The sequence below is a fragment of the Thunnus maccoyii genome, chromosome 18, assembly GCF_910596095.1.
Source record: "Thunnus maccoyii chromosome 18, fThuMac1.1, whole genome shotgun sequence".
Taxonomy (NCBI): Eukaryota; Metazoa; Chordata; class Actinopteri; order Scombriformes; family Scombridae; genus Thunnus; species Thunnus maccoyii.
The window spans coordinates 9,935,318-9,951,930 of NC_056550.1; the positions used below are offsets into that span (position 1 = coordinate 9,935,318).

Here is a 16,613-nt window from a genome sequence, read left to right on the forward strand (position 1 = left end):
TGTGCAGGAACTGAGGTCGTAAGGCCATGAACTCATTAAGGAAATAACATGGAGGGGGTGGTGAGGCCCCGTAATTAAGAGCAGGAGCCCCCGGGGTGGAGTGGCATTTAAAAAGAGGATGTACAGAATAGAGATAGATATGGAGGGAGGGATGGTGGACAGTGAGAGAGAGAGAGAGAGATCTCAGAGGAAATAGATAAAATGAGATACTGTGCAGTACATAAATATGTGTTATGACATTTGATCTGACCAATCAAGAAACAGGTTATCTGCTGGTTTCATGTCAGTAAAAAGTCTTTGAAGATGTTTTAAAGGAGGGAAAGGAATGATTTAAGCACAAAGTCAAAACCAAAAGCATATTTTCTGATTGAATGTGAAGTTCTTAAATTACAAATTGGCAGTGTAAGGAAAGAGTAACCCTAGTTCTTCTGTGCAGACTTCTGTAGTACTAACTGCATTTAATCGATGCCTTGTGGAGTCTTTTAGTTCTATAGAGCTAGGTTTATAGAAGTGGGTCCCTGTTTTGTTTGTATTGTGCACAAGACACATTCCTGATGCTGGTTTCATGCTATTCCACAGATTAACAGTTGGCTGCAATGCACCTACAAAGGCAGTGAAGACGAGGACTTCAAGCTAGCAAACATCAACAAAAAAATCGGCTTTGCAAATGTATAATCAGGAATTGAATGCACTCATTAATATGTGTTTGTTGCGTACGACCCTCAAGGCTACACAGAATGCATTTTAGTAAGAAATATAACTTTCTTTTCATTCAGAGACACTTGCATCAAGGAATTGATCATTTATAGCAACATAGCTAGATTTGGCGGAACACACTTTGAAGGAGCTCTCAAAAGGAGCCAATCAGCAATAAGGATTCTTCAGTAAGAACAAATCCTACTTAATAAACATGTACATGATTGGTAAATCTTAGTTAAATCATCAATTCCAAAAAGAGTATATAAGGAGTCTGGATGGTGGTTAGGTCTGCAGCAGAGAACAGTGTTGGCATGAGTGAATCAGCAGAGTAACAGTGACAAGTGTCAGATTTTTATGTGGACTGTCTAATCTGCATTAATATGATTGGATGTTACTAGCCATGCAGCTATGTATTAGCCAGTCATGGTGAAGCAACTGATGCCAATCGGCTGCTACAAGTGCTTTGCCTGAACTGAAATGTTTTTTTACAAAAACCACATTATATCTCTGATACATGGCTTTGTTCTCGCCAGCGCCGCTCCCTCTCTCTACCAAAAAATCCTGCATTCAATACATAATGATACATTCTTTAAATTGCTATTTTAACAGACTTCTCCAGACTTTGGAGTCTAACAACCTGCAGATATTATAGGAAGAAATACATTGAACAAGGAATTTAGAGAAGCCTCTGCACATATTTGTGTGCCCAGCCCTGGCAATTCTTGTCCCGACCAAAACAGAAGCTATCTAAGACGCTATCTGTGGCATGACATGCACTACTCAAATAACACTGAGAAAGAAAGGAAGAAGCAGTCAGGGGAAAGAAGACAAAATAAAAAAATAGCGCAAAGATAGATAGACATTTAAGATGAAAGGAAAGACTGCTGTGACTTATCAGTTATACAGAAAGCGCAACAGGAAGCCAAAGAACGAACACTAGAGTTTCCTCTGGAGGCGGCTCACTGGGTGTACTTGTCAGACTGAAAGGGCACTCCAGTGGGAGGTGAGGACATGGATGAGGAACTTAAAGACCCCTGGGTTTTGTAAGGGTTGAGTTGGCATTCTGAGAGTGCTCTTGAGAGAAGAAAGGTAACTAATTCTGCCCCCTTGAAAGGGTGGATAAGAGATCTGGTTTGCATTTTAAAGAATATAAATCAAAGATGGGACTGTCAGCTCCTTAAGAAGGTGGGTGAGATTATGATAAAAGTACCACTTAACAGCACGTCCTGTTGTTAGAGCAGATGTGAAGGTGAAGAGAACGTTCAAAGACAATTAATAATGTGAGAAAAGGCAGTTATCCTTCAAATGCATTACACAGTGTGTGTGTATAAAATAGTTCCTAAGGTACATAGAATTGTTTATCTGGTGTGAACTGTGCGAAAGTGAAAGCAAGATAAGATAAGAAGTACATAAGAGTTCAAGTCATTTTATGGAGTAAACCTATTCAATCTTGAAAGGTTGATGGGAGTGAATTTAGTTAGAGAGGGATAGGTACTACTTTAAGACCCATGGGTGAATCAATATAAGGTTAGCTGTCTGAGAGATGTAAGTTTGTCTCAGACACATGTACATGTTTGAGAAACTGACCCCAAATGGGATGCATATAGTATCTTTTGTCTAAACTTCGTAGATGTATATGTGTTTCTTAAACTTGCATTAACAGATTTGTTTGGACACTTGGGGGCAGTAGAAACAAGTTGTGAACACAACACTATCATATCATCACCTCTTAAGTTGAGTATCGTTTAAGTTGAGTTTAAGTTGGCATTTCTGTTCACATGGTGAATGCAAGCCCAATATTCACTCTTCTTTAGCTGTGTGTTTGGTCTCTATCAACTCCCGAGGGTAAGATCTGGCTTTGTAGCTGCTAAATGTTTCACTGCGTTCACCAGCTGGTCGCTAACTGTGTCTGTTTGCTGTTTGGTGCTGAGCAGGTAGCGTACCATGGATTTTTAGAGCTTTTTCTCTGAAAACAACACTGAGAGCAGTGAGAGTGAACCAAAACAGTAAAGTTGCAGCCGGACAGCTAAACAATGAACTGACTGAAGACTTTTTATTTGGTCTATTCTTGTTCTTGTTCATCTAACATTTGAAGTCAACATGGAATTTAATTTCCAATCATCCGCTACTGATCGATCAATGTTGGTTGTATCGGTAAACTCAAGATGTTACATGTCATGTTTGTAACACTAAAAGTAGTAGTAGCATGTAGTATCGAGTCTATCTGGATGAGTCCCCATGTGAGAGTGTGTGATGGTTTAGAATAACTCTCAAGACAGAAAAAGGAAAATGAGAGAGAGAGAGAGAGAGAAAAAGATGAAGGCAGCTGTAACACTGGTGTTGACAGGTGATGGCGTCTCATCAGCTGGAAAAGTCTGTGCAATCCCTCTCTCTCTCTTTCCATCTGTCTTTCATTACTCATTTTCACTCTCACAGGCAGGCATACAGTTTTAAATTATTCATTTATTTGTACTCACATCTGATGCAGGTCCTTTATCAGCACCTGGACAGGAAAAAGTGACAAACTCATGGCAGCGTTTGTGAACCACGAAACAACACACTGCGGAAAGAGAGAAAAGACAGAGAAAGAGAATTTACCAACATTTTTCATAGTAACACTGCATCTGACACGGTTTGTGTGGCACAGACTAAGACATGAACCCGCTCAAGGCCATAGATGGCGGGAGACTCTCGACAGACTGCTACGACCTGCGAGGCGAGGGTCATGTGATTTACAGAGACGGCCGAAGGCATCAGAAGGATCATTTTTAGTAGTCTTCTTCTTGTGCTGTAGAAGAAGGTAGTGAAGAGGCACCAAGCACAACTGTTCTTGGAAACTTTTAAAAACTGTACAGCAAAGGGAAAATTTCAATGATGATTACGAGAGAAACAAACTGAATACTTAGCAGCCAACCTCCTTCCAAAATATGACATTATATCCGTTATAACTATTCATGCAAATACATATTCAAATTCTTTAATATGTGAGTCTGTCGCCCATCACAAGACTTCTTGAAGAGGAAACAACACAATGTCGTTGTAGTAAAAGACAATAGATGTAATTTTCATTATAAGTAAAATTAGGGCTGCAACTAACGATTATTTTCATTCTTAATTAATCTGCTAATTATTTTCTCAATTAATCGATTAATCCTTTAGTCTATGAGTTGTCAGAAAATAGAAAAAAACCTGGGTTACTGTCATTTATAACACATAAAAGAAGAAAATCTTCAAATTTGAGAACCTGGAACCAGAGAATGTTTGACATTTTTATTTGAAAAATGACTAAAATGATTCATTGAATTATCAAAATGCTTGCAGATAAATTCACTGTTCGATTCGACTAACTGATTAATCGACTAATCATTGCATCTTTAAGTTGAATAATAGATAATCAGTAGCTCACACAGCCAAAAGCAGTTAGCCTGCAGTAAACATGTTGGCAGATTAGCTCGCTAGCAGTGGTGCTAGCTCGGCTTAACCTGTCCACCACATGACCCTCATTCTTTCAGGTTGCAGCAGTCTGTCGAGAGTCTCCCCATAGCTGGCAGGTGTGATAATGACAGTTGCGATAATATTAATATGAAGTGTGTTAAACTGTGTTTAAATCAAGATACACAGTAACATGGAATACCATCGCAGCCCTACTGTATGTTCATCAGAGGGATAGTGTCAGCGTACTCGGACTCACTATAAACTGGACTGCCGGCTGACTTTGTACACTCTTTTTAAAGTAAAATTTTAAATCGAAGGAAATGTCTTCGGTTTAGTTGATGCAAAATTAGATCTGATTCTGAGGAGGATTAATGAAAGCGGAGTTATTTTACTGTCTACAAGCTGTTAGAAGCACCACTTACTTAACCTATGAAAGGCTTTTGTGGCGGTAAATGTACAGAGGGATGCTGTGGTTCTGTCTTAACACCCACACACTCTTATTGTCACTCCCGCACCGTTGACTCATTGTCAGCGACTCTGGATAAGAGCACCTTCTAATTGTCTAGAATATAATGTAAAATGTAACCTCATATTCATGTTACAGTATGTACCAAAATGACTTCTCAACAGAATTTCCTGTGTCTACACAGTTTGCTACCAACAGAACTGAAAAATTTGTATTTACAACAAACCCAAGGTTGAGTTTTGTTTTTTTTCCCTCCCTCAGCACATATTTGTTGAAAACAACAAGTATACACATCGACACGCATGAAAAATCAAAGAAACCTGTACAATCATAATGTACATGAGATGAAAAGCGTAACAGGGCTCCACTTTGTGCACGCAGTTTCCAGGTTGATAACAATCAGTGGTGCAGATGTGAAAGCTTCGACGCACAGCAAGCCTGTCATCTCCACCCTGATCAATGTCAGCTCCACTGACAGGCAAGACGAACAGAGGGGGCTAAAAATAACCGACATCTCACAATCACAAACACACACACATAAACAGTCTTTATGATGGTACCCCAGAGTATATTTACATAATGTTTATGTCTGAGTGAGAGATACAGAGGTACTGTAAACACACTGAACACCAGAAGACATTTTGATGATAGCAGCAGCCAAAACAGGCACAGTGCAACTACTCAAAATAAGAAGAAGCATGTTTGAATCACCTTGATTTACTGTAAAATTAATGGAGAGAAAAAAACATCAACAGAAGGTCTATGATTTTGTAACCTTTTACTTTAACACATAAAGAATATGTTTTAAATGTTATATGGGCTATTCATAAACAAATATATATTGCTTCTGTTCCAAAAAGTCACAGACAAAGAAGCTGTAGTGGGCCTCTGAAACATGTCATCAGTTTAAAATCATGTTCAGTGTTTCCCCTAGGTTGACTGCTTTGGCCTGGCAGGCGGGCAGTGGGGGGGAGGGGGCTTAGCCACCACACATTTCTCTGTTTAGTGTCATCAGGTTAGGCTAACCCATTGTTACTAACTTTGGGGCTAACCCCCTTCACTTTTCCAGCAGTTGGGGAAAGAACAGATGAGAGGTCTTGAGAAGCTGCAGCATTTATTAACTGACACACTGTAGTCTGTACTGTACATTTACTGCCAGATTGACAACTCACTGCTAACCTTTTCCTCTGCTCAGCTTGCATTCACCATCACTTTTCTGCCACTAGATCTCTCACTTAACCACTCACTCACTTGCGCACTGCCCTATTCCTTAAAAGGAGCTACGCTACCAAGAGTTTCCCAGGCAACGACACAAACGTTGACTCACGTTTCAAAACAGCGCTACTCAAAGGCTCCCAAATGCTATTGATTTCCGAATGAATGGGTATTTGGTGTTATTTTTGGAATTTAAAAAATATGTTTTTTGGCCAAAATATATATATATAATTATAGGGGAAAATTGGTGTGATAATCCACATTTTTCCCAGGCCATTAGGGGGTCAGGAGAGACAGGGGGCAATTTGGAAATTGTGGGAACTGTGAAAATTGAAAAATACACTGTGAACTATGGGTTAACAGTTCCACTGAATACAGGGGACACAATCTAAGCTGCTTCATTACAACTAACTTAGGCATTTGGATAAATTTACTTGTGTTTAGGGAAGCATAATTATGAAGGAATGTGGTAATCACAGTTTTGAATAAGAAAACATTGATTCTTTCTCTGCACTTTTGTTAGTATCAGTGTTAAGGGATCAGTGATTGGTAGATCAGAGTAGTAAAAAAATATAATCTTAATATTTTCACTCTTGAAGGTCTCTACTACTGTCTCATTTATATATTTGGGGGCCAGTGATTCTATCATTTTCTGATCAGAGGGGTTATAATTAACACAAAGACTTTCTCTTTCCAATACACACACACACACACACACACAAATAATGTGCACCTCAATGGTACTTCACTCCCATGCAATATCCTCTCTTTGGTCACACCACCCACTCACTGCGATGATACAACGTACACACACACACAGACCACCCACTCATTCCAGTGATATCGCAGATTGAATACACAAAGTGAGGGTGGAGGGACAGAGGTAGAGATAGAAATGGAGAGCTATGTGCACATATTGCTTCAAGGCAACTGCTCTTTTGGAGTATTTCTTCTGCCAAATCCCTAACACATACACACACACACATGCACACACACACACACACACACACACACACACACACACACACACACACACACACACACACACAGATCCTTCACTAAAATAGAAATGTAGGCTATCCAATGAAATGACCCCTGGGGCAAAACAAATAATACCTCTTTACAAAATTATACCATGCCATAAATGAAGTGTGCCCTTCTTTTCACTCTTTAACCAAACTCCAACCTGACCTCCATCCACAACAATAATTACCTCACGCACCCATTAAGACATGCATTCAGCTAACACTACACAACTATTTTCAGTGGGGGAAATTTAAAAAGATAGGTGGCATTATCTTTTCTCACTAAGCCAAACCAATTCATCAAACTTACAAAGGGATAAGAGAAATGTCTAAAATGATACTGCTGGAATACCTGAGACAGATGTTTTATTGGCTGTGGCTTTGAAAAGCACCTGCTGTCAGAGGTGGAAACTCAGATTAGTTACTAATAGAGGTCCTGCATTCAAAATGTTGCTTAACCCCTTGAAACTCAGGGTTTTTTGCTCGGTTTTCAATCCCTTAATTTACAACACGTTGATTGATCGGAGATGTTTGGGCGTATTTGTGCTTTAGAACGTAACCGCTGTGAAACAATGCGAAAATAAAGTTTTATTGATCTGATTCACCAGCTTTCTCTCGACCAGCGCTCCTTCTCTTCATTCATTCTCTTGCTCACTTAACCACAGCTGCTCTCTCTTTCTTTTTCTCTCGTCTTTTTAAAGTGAGTCGGGAAGCCGAAAGAAAAGTCTAACTTAACTTTTAACGTTATCAAACGAAGACAACATGTCCTCCTCTCGTTCTGGAAACGTCTTTGTCCTTCCTCATGGCAGAGTTTACAGCTCTGATCAGTCTGATCTCCGTCGCACCTCTGAATCCAGAGCAACTGCATGCTATGTAAAAACACACACGGAGGCGGCTTTATGCCAGCAGGGGGAGACGGAGGGGTTGGACTATTTATTCATTGAATTAAAATGTGCTATATTGGGATAGGTATCGTTATCAGGATATGAAATGACCTATATTGGGATATGAGATTTTGGTCATATCGCCCAGCCCTAGAATCAGTGTGAATTAGCTACACCTGAGTTTCTTTAGGCTGTATTTGTTTACATTCTGGAAAATTTGCACCATGATAATTGTTATGGAATTTTCCATCGTTAGGGGTTACAAATTGGGTTACATTGGGTCAAGCCTGGGCATTGAGGTCACAGAGTAAGCAACATCAAGTCTTGCAGAGAGAGACACTGCCTCTCCTTGGATATGCAGCTGTCTGTGATGTTTGGGGAAACAGAAGCCCCTCTGATAAAGGGTAAATCAGCATTGGCATGGTTACCAAGGTCGGAGGAGGCTTTCCTTGACAACCCAGATAAGTGAATGCGTAGATTCTATTGACACAGTCAGACATTCAAACCAGAATGTGCTGACAGTGACCTGAACTAACACGGGTAAAATGCAGTTCCTTGTTTAGAAACTAATGAACCAGTTAGACTAATGTTTCATATTGTAGGCTGATCTGTTGAAGACTAAGAGTCAGACCTTCAGAGGGCAGAACGGAAAGAGACAGCACCTGAGTTGCAGATGACTTCGATGTTCGCTATTTCAGTTCTCTTCTTGATCAAGTGCTTCAATAAATATTTTCAGCTTTAAGACATCAAAGGCTCGTGTCCGCTTTTCTCCACTGAGGTGCTGACCATCGCTCAAAATATCCACAACAATAGTCATGCCGAATTAACTATTAGCAGTTCCAATTTGCACTGTGACCATGGAAATACAGACAACTATCACTTTGACACTGAAGAAAACAGAAGAAAATGTGATGATTAAGAGGAAAGATCTACAGTTATTAGGAGCGTCTTTTTAAAAATTGACTTCAAAGTGTATTTATGGATAGTTATCCGTGATCAGGATGTCAGAGATATTTATAGCCCCGAAAAGTGTAAGACATGCTAAATCTAACAAGCTGTGCGTCTGTGTGTTCAGATTTGACTCAGATTTGAACTATTTTACTGACGGATAGTTTCATTTAAAATAATGTATCATATTTTTCAAGTTGAAATTTGGTTTCAATGTAAAATATTTATTTGTAACTAACTAGTAAATATTACTGTCAGATAAATGTAGTGGAGTAAAAAGTACAATATTTATGTAATGGAGTAAAAGTATTAAGTGGCATTAAATGGTGAGAGTAGAGTACTTGAGTAAACATACTGAGTTACATTCTACTATTGATCAAGAAACACCTTCAGTCATTTTGTTAGCATTCAGTAACTGCAGCTCCCACGCTCAGCTGCTGGTGACTGGCCTTGACCGTTACATGAATCCTGCCTGTATCGCTCACAAACCCTCCCCTCTGACCGCTTGGTGCCCTCTGTGTACTGATCTGTAGCTGGCACCCTGCCTCTCTGCCTTCATTATTTATCGTATACATTAAATATCCATGGAAAACACACACACACACATACGTACTGTACAAGCACGCACACACAGTTTGATATAGATAGTTACACACACAGTTACAATTTGTCTTCATATTTCTCTCTTTGTCGTTTCTTTCTCTGTCCATGTCTTTCCTCGGCTCTGTTTCTCTCATCAGTCTGTTACATTACTGTGGCTGTGACCTGGGCTATAGCATTACACACGCACACACACACACACACACACACACGGTGGACGATAACATGGTAAACCAATCTGATTAATACAGGTTACAGCAGAGGTAAGCAGCCATGTAGTGTACCTGTACAGTCTACTTGTAACACTGGCTGAGCATTAAGTTACATTACAGGCTGCGGTTAGCACCCTGTGAATCCCTTTTCAGCCCACAGGGAGACAATTTTGTCCCCCCAAGAGGGAAAAAATAAGCTGTGGTAGAGCCCATCAATAAGGTGTACAAACGTTTTTCACAAGAATTTTTCAATAATCAGCCTCACAATTGATTTTGCATCAGTCTTGTTTCTACAGCGGAAACCTGTTTTACTGGTACTGTCAGTCAAAGAAACTCTTTCATCTCCATCTTTTTCTCTAATTTTGTGACTTGTGCCACTGCTATGCATGTGTTCACATGTTGAACACCAGTGATTTTCACAAGCATTTTTCCCAGGAAAGGGCATGCCACTGCACGCACAGTCACCTCAGTGGTCCACATGATTCTTTCCCTTACATTGTAGGTCCCTATAGGTACAATAAGCACAATAAGAGATTGATTTTAAGGATATTCAGTTCTTTATCAAATCCTCATTCATAACATCAACACCGGACAAAAATACGGGACAAAGAATAATCTCTCACAAAGACATAAGCTAGTAAACTGCTTTTTAAATGTAAAATATGGGCATTTAATATCAGTAATGTGTTGATAACCAATTCAAGTGGCATCACTATATGTAATAACCTGGCAAACAAAGTTAGTTTTTAAACCCGTTCAGTGCAGTAGAGCAATTACACTGTACTTGTATGTGGCTTGTATTTATCTCAATTCTGCAACACTTCACAACTCCCCTCTCTCTGTTTTTCATGCATGTTCACGCACACGCACACACACACACACACACACACACACACACACACAAATACACAGTGACTAATATTTGAAACATGTTCTCGTCAGATATAGCTCTGTGAGGTGTCCCGTGTTGCCCCGGCCTTCACCAACAGACTCATGACATCATTATGTAACGACTGGTTTGTCAATCAATATCATCTACCCATCAGGCTTTCTGTATACCAATACAGGGTGAAAGGGAGGGGCTCAAACAGAGAGCGAGAGGCTCTTTCTCCTTATATTACAGTAAGCGTGCATCATCTTACATCAAGTTTCATCCAACCTAAAAACTGTTCTTTAGACGGCAGAGAATAAATCTTTTGCTTAACTGTTGAACCAAACAAGTGACAGATGTATTCGTTAAGCACCTTTCACCATATTAGAGTCAACATTTACTATTTGGACTAACATTTCTCATAAACCAGTCATTTACTCACACTTAGAAAATACTAAATTGCAAGCAGCTTACAGGATTTAATTGTTTTTACCGAATATTAACTCATATATGGACTATATCTCCAGGATTTTTTATTATATAATAGAAAGCTATTATGCAGTGTACTGTTTTGAAAATGATTTCTTCTTTCTCCTCCCTTTCATTTCCTGTTCTCCCTTTTCCCCAACTCATCTCCTTTTCTTTCTGTTCTTTTCCTCTCCTCGTTCCAGTATATTCTGTTTATGAAATGTTGGCAGAACACGGATGTTGTACACAGCTTTTTCCTCTAATGAGCTGCCAGTGTGTGCGTGCATGCATTTGTGTGTGAAAAGCACCAACACGCTGTATGGTGATGTCCCAGATTTAGATAGTGTCAGCTTCAGAGGCCAGGTTCAATGCTACAACATACTGAGTGGCAAAGCTCTCTGGTATGTCACATTTATTCATCTATAGCTGTAGTAGCATGTCACATATGCAAGCACAGACACACAGCGCTACCTGGCTGCTGCAACTGACTGAGTAATACTGTTTGATCAATGATGGTCTGCATGGAATGAAAAACCCTGACTGATCAACTGACTGTCTGACTATTTGAATTAAGTATTTGAATTGCTGGTCAACTGTAAAATGAAAAAAACCTGACTAGCTAAGACCAGGGTTACACTTATTTGTTCAATGTAACTTGTGATTGGATATAACAGATCTGAACACAACATACATCCATATTTCTCACACGGTATTAAAATGCTTGAGTAAAATGAAACAACTGACTGTGGGCACATTTACAGCAGTTAACACCTACTGTATGGTGTTTCTTATTGTAAGGAAAAGCTGCTTGGACACTGTGGAAGAGGGGGCTTTCAGTGTGCTTAAAAGAATAGTCCAACATTTCCGCTTATTCACTCCCTTGCCAAGATTTAGATGAGAAGATTGCTACCACACCATCTGTCCAGTAAACATGAAGCTACCGCCAGCAGCCGCTTAGCTTAGCGTAGTAGTGTGATGTTGTTGTATTGTATTATGAACCGCGCCTTGTACATCTCGGAAGAATTCTATATGGATTGAAGCACAGACTTTCATGTTGAAGGAAGCAGGTTAGCATTTCCGTTGTCATGTTTCCTATATTCCTTAAGTGTTGTTGATATGCTGTCAGTATGTTCTCATGAAATTGTGTAAGCACGTACATTTGGTTTCATGTTAAGATTGGACACGTTTCCATAAAAGGAAATATTGGGGTTTATAGCAGGAAGTATCGCAATCGTCTTATTTACAAACTGCACTTGCTGCACTTCCTTTGGTTTTACTTCCTCTTTGTGTTATGGACTTTTCCCAGGGAGGGAAAAGCTCCCTGTACTTTCACGGTTTTGGTTGGAAATGTGAAGTTAAGTTACTTAAAAACACACGTGAAGTCAATGTATTAACATTGTTACATTTTAGAGCTGCAATTTTATTTCTTTTCATGCATAAATCTGCTGTGCGTGTGTCGCAGGTCTGCCGTGTAGTTTTCCATGTTAGAATGTACTGCTGAGACTGTGTTTGCTAGCATGGAGCATTTAGCGACTTTACTCATGATGTTACACAGGCACAGAGAGCATTTATGCAAGGGAAACCCTGCGAATGCTTTTTTTCTTCACAACTACAGGTATGTGGGTTTATACATTGCTATTTTTTGTTATTCTTCTGATAGGAAATATAATATGTCAGAATCAGCATTTTATTTATTCTTTTTACAATGGTATTGTGCATATTCTCTGTGTGTGGCCTTTTCCCAGGAAGGCACAGAGAAAATTTATGCAAGAGAAACACTGTGAATGCTTTGTTTCTTCATAACTATGGTTGCTGTTGCTGCTGGTTGGAAAATAAATAGCTCAAAGACAGTCCCAGGAAGTGTGTTGCCCTCTACACAACACAACACAGAGTCACACCCACTACATGAGCATAAAGAGTGGAAAAAGGGGGAAACAGATATCCTGGCTGTGTCCAAAGGTAACAAAATACACCTCTAAGCACCTCCAAAGCTCACTAATTAACACGTTATATCACCTTTACATAATCTATACAAAGACTGAAATGTAAAAGCAGTGACTTCCTGAAGGCTTCCTGACAACAAGACTTTGAACAGAGCCAGGATAGCTGTTCTCAGTTTCTGTGCTAAGTTTCGCTAACTGGCTGCCGGCAGTAACTCCATATTTACTGTACAAATATGCATCCTCCACACTGATGACACAGTATGATGTGGGTTTTGGATACATAACGTGTCAGAAAATCAGGGCAGTTCAGGCCGTTATGACTTACACACACCCCTGAGAATTATGTTGCACATGTGTGTTTGATGTGAAAGCCTGGTTACTTTCTGACTGACTAGATGAGATGTAGCTCTCTAATTGAATAGCTAGATGACTATTTGATGCTTATATTGACTGCTCTTCTGACTAGCAGACTGGATTCACTGACAAGAAAGCATCTCTATCAGATCTTCTCCCTGACTCTGGCCTAGCAGACCTGGCACAGTGTTAAAACAGTGTGGAGAGAGGTCTAGGCGAGACAGACTACTGTTCCTGTTTCTTGCTCTTCCTACTGTCTCAGTGAAGAAGGAAACGTCCTGATGAGTGGGGTGGAAAACTCAAAGAAGAAGCTGATGCAACAGGAGGTAGAGAGGAAGAAGAGCAAGATGATAAAGAAAAGAAAGGAGGAAGAAAGTCAATAATCTGAACAAAACATGCCATTCACCTTGGGCACCTCCCCTTATGTGCGTGTGTATGTGTGTGTAAGGGCTTATATAAGGGGGCTGAACAGCCTACGCCAATGTATAAATACCCACAATGCTGCTGGTGAAGCAGGGAGAAGGGTCAGAGTGAGTCAGCACACCCATATCACTCCTCCTCTTTCTCTCTCTCCCTTCCATCAATCCATCCTCTCTTTTTCTTCCTTTCTATTCTCCTCCTCCGACTCTACATCTATCGTTTCTCATGCTGTTACATTGTCTTTTCAAGAGAAAAACACAGGGGACTTCACTTGGCAGGCAAAGCGTGACCTCCGGTTGGCGATGATCGTAAGGCAAGTAACAACCTTGTGCAAGCAAAACAAAACAATCTATTTGCAGTTTCACAAAAGCACCCTTTTAAATTGTGATTCTTTGATGCCAAGGTTTCCAAAAGATCTGTCATGCTGAATAATTGTGAAAAGCGTTTGAGGTTATGGAACTATTCATAAGGGTTTCTTGTCCATCTGTTCTTTAAGTGGCCTTGCTGCGTTTTTTAATTTCAGAATCGCCCGGAGCACACTCGATTTCATTTTACTCCTCTCAGCTGTTGTGAAAGTGTCGACTGTTAACTGACGATGATTGTGAATGGTAAAATATCAGCAGAATTAGACTTCTTCATCCCCTGTGGATATCAGCCAATACAGTATGTTATTCCTTTCATTAGTGCACTGTGTTACATTCAATTAGACAAAACCAGAGTGATGAAAACAATAAAATCCATCTTTTTCGGGAGACACCACAGTCTGGCTGGCTTCACGCTCCGTTCGATTTCAGTTTCAGCTCTGTGCCAGCGCCGTGAAAGAAGTCTGGCACAAGATGATTTTACGTGGTCCAGCTTACACCTCCACCCTTATCCTCCCTCTCATTCACTCCATCTCTCTCTCTCTCTCTCTCTCTCTCATTCACTGCATCCTTCTCACTGTCTTTCATTCACTCCATCTCCTTCCCTTGATTTCCGTCCGTCACATCCCCTCTATCTCTCTGTTTGTCTTTTTCTTTCCATCTCCCTCTCTATCTGATTCATTCATCTATTTCCTTTTCTGCAATTTTTAATTCAATTTCCCTTCTCTCTTTATTACTTTCTGTCTCCATTGTGCTCGCTTTCTGTCTCCCATGTTTAATATTATTGCACACATGCTTTTTGTTAACAACATCCTAATTCAAACTCACATAGTTGCCATTTATTTTGATGACAATACCAAAATTATTAAATGGTTGCACTATAAAAGTAGTAAAAATGTCTGTCACAGTTTCTTAGAGCTTGAGGTGACGTCTTCAAGTGTCTTGTTTTGTCTGACCGACTCTCTAAAACCCTAAGACATTCGATTTATACTGATGTAACGAAGATAAAAAAAAAAACGTAAATCCTCAAAGCTGCAAGCAAAACATTTTTGGCACTTCTGATCAATAATTGACCGAAACAATCTTATCTTGAAGATGAATTTTGTGTCAATACACTAATCAATTCATTGGCTTATCCTTACAGCTGTAGATACCAGGTTTTGGTACCTGACAGTTTTCAGTACTCAGTCCAACAGACACATTTCATTTGGTAACTAAATCTATTGACAATCAATATCTAGCACTAGTTGAAAAGATTACAATCTAGAAGAGACAGAATCCTTGAGAATCAATTTGATTAGTTATTGATTCTCAGTGTTATAATTTAATTCAGAATCAGTCCCCCATTCAGAATCGATTCTTGATTGAATAAATAGGAAAAAAAGCACTATCTTCAGGCTATAACTGCAACATTATTAATGTCGCTTGCAGTAGAAAACACCCTCTTTGCTGCACAGTAGTACCATGGAAACCTGTCCTCATCCACAACGCTGTAGGGACGCAAGTCTTTTGAAATAAAACAGGTGGATGGACCAATTTATTTTCTTTGCCAGATCAAAGTTGGCTGAGTTTTTGGAAACTGCAGCAGTGTGTGTTTATGACTGTCTGGGTAATAAAATACATTTTAGTAAGCTAGTTCTTAAGTCATTAAATCCAAATGTCTCAAAACGACTGCCTTCTTTGAAGATAAAGACAACTCTCATTCCGTCAATATCAATAATTATGTTACCAACAACATACAAAAATCCATTTTTGGAATCTGTGAATTGTAAGAATTCTCATTCTTATGTAAATTGATTTCCTCACACCCCTAGAAGAGGCTAAAATGAAGCACTATTTGTAAAGAAAAAAATAATGACATTTACATTGTTAATCTATGCACCAACGCTGCCTCTCTTCTCTCTTTCTCTGTTTGTACGTGTGTGGAGGGCTCTTAAGTTTCCTCTCATACCAGCAGTACTGTACATCTACCTCCACAGTATGACCTGAACATGTCCAGCCAACACACAAACACACACACACACACACACACACACACACACACACACACACACACACACAGAGCCCTCTAATTTCCTGTACTGTAGATCAACTTTTCACTCTCCTGCCCTCCTCCCTCACTCCCTCCACCCTTTGCTGCCACTTTGTCTCTCTCTCTTTACTCCCCCACAAATAGTACCTGCTGTTTTGGGCCAGACAGCAAGAAAAAAAAAAACTAAGGGTAGGAAAGAATAAGTTAGAGATATAGAAAGCCTGAGTGCATACATTACGTGTATATGAGTGCTCGCTATATTTAATTTGTTGAAGAGTATAGTCATCATCCTCAACATGCAGTTTTATCTAATCTACTGATTTACTCATTTCAGAGAGAGAGAGAGAAAGAGAGAGAGAGAAGTGGTACGAAGAGGGAGGAGGGAGAAAGAGTGGGAGAGAGAGGACAGAGGGGTGAGAGTGGAGAGCTGCAGATATTAACAAGAGAGCGGATGAGACTAACAGGTTTGAATACCATATAATGAACTAGATGCGAGCTAGAAAAATGCTGCCATCCATTGCATAACAAAAAACAAATATTTTCACAATACCACAGGTCTAATTTGATGTTATGACTTCTACTTCTATCTTTTGGAAAGATAATTGACACACTATCATGGACACATACAGTCAAAAGCAATCCAGTACAATAACCCTGCAATAGCTGCTGTGTTTGTGAA

General features: G+C 39.7%; 1 protein-coding gene across 2 annotated transcripts in view; it reads right to left on the reverse strand.

Annotated features, from left to right (window-relative positions):
* LOC121883936 (protein kinase C beta type) overlaps positions 1-16,613 on the reverse strand; it is a 99,410-nt gene that overhangs the window by 65,235 nt on the left and 17,562 nt on the right. For both annotated transcript variants that reach the window (XM_042392381.1, XM_042392380.1), the window contains exon 3: positions 3,177-3,259. In XM_042392381.1, the coding sequence (XP_042248315.1) occupies positions 3,177-3,259 (83 nt within the window). The remainder of the gene's footprint in view (positions 1-3,176; positions 3,260-16,613) is intronic.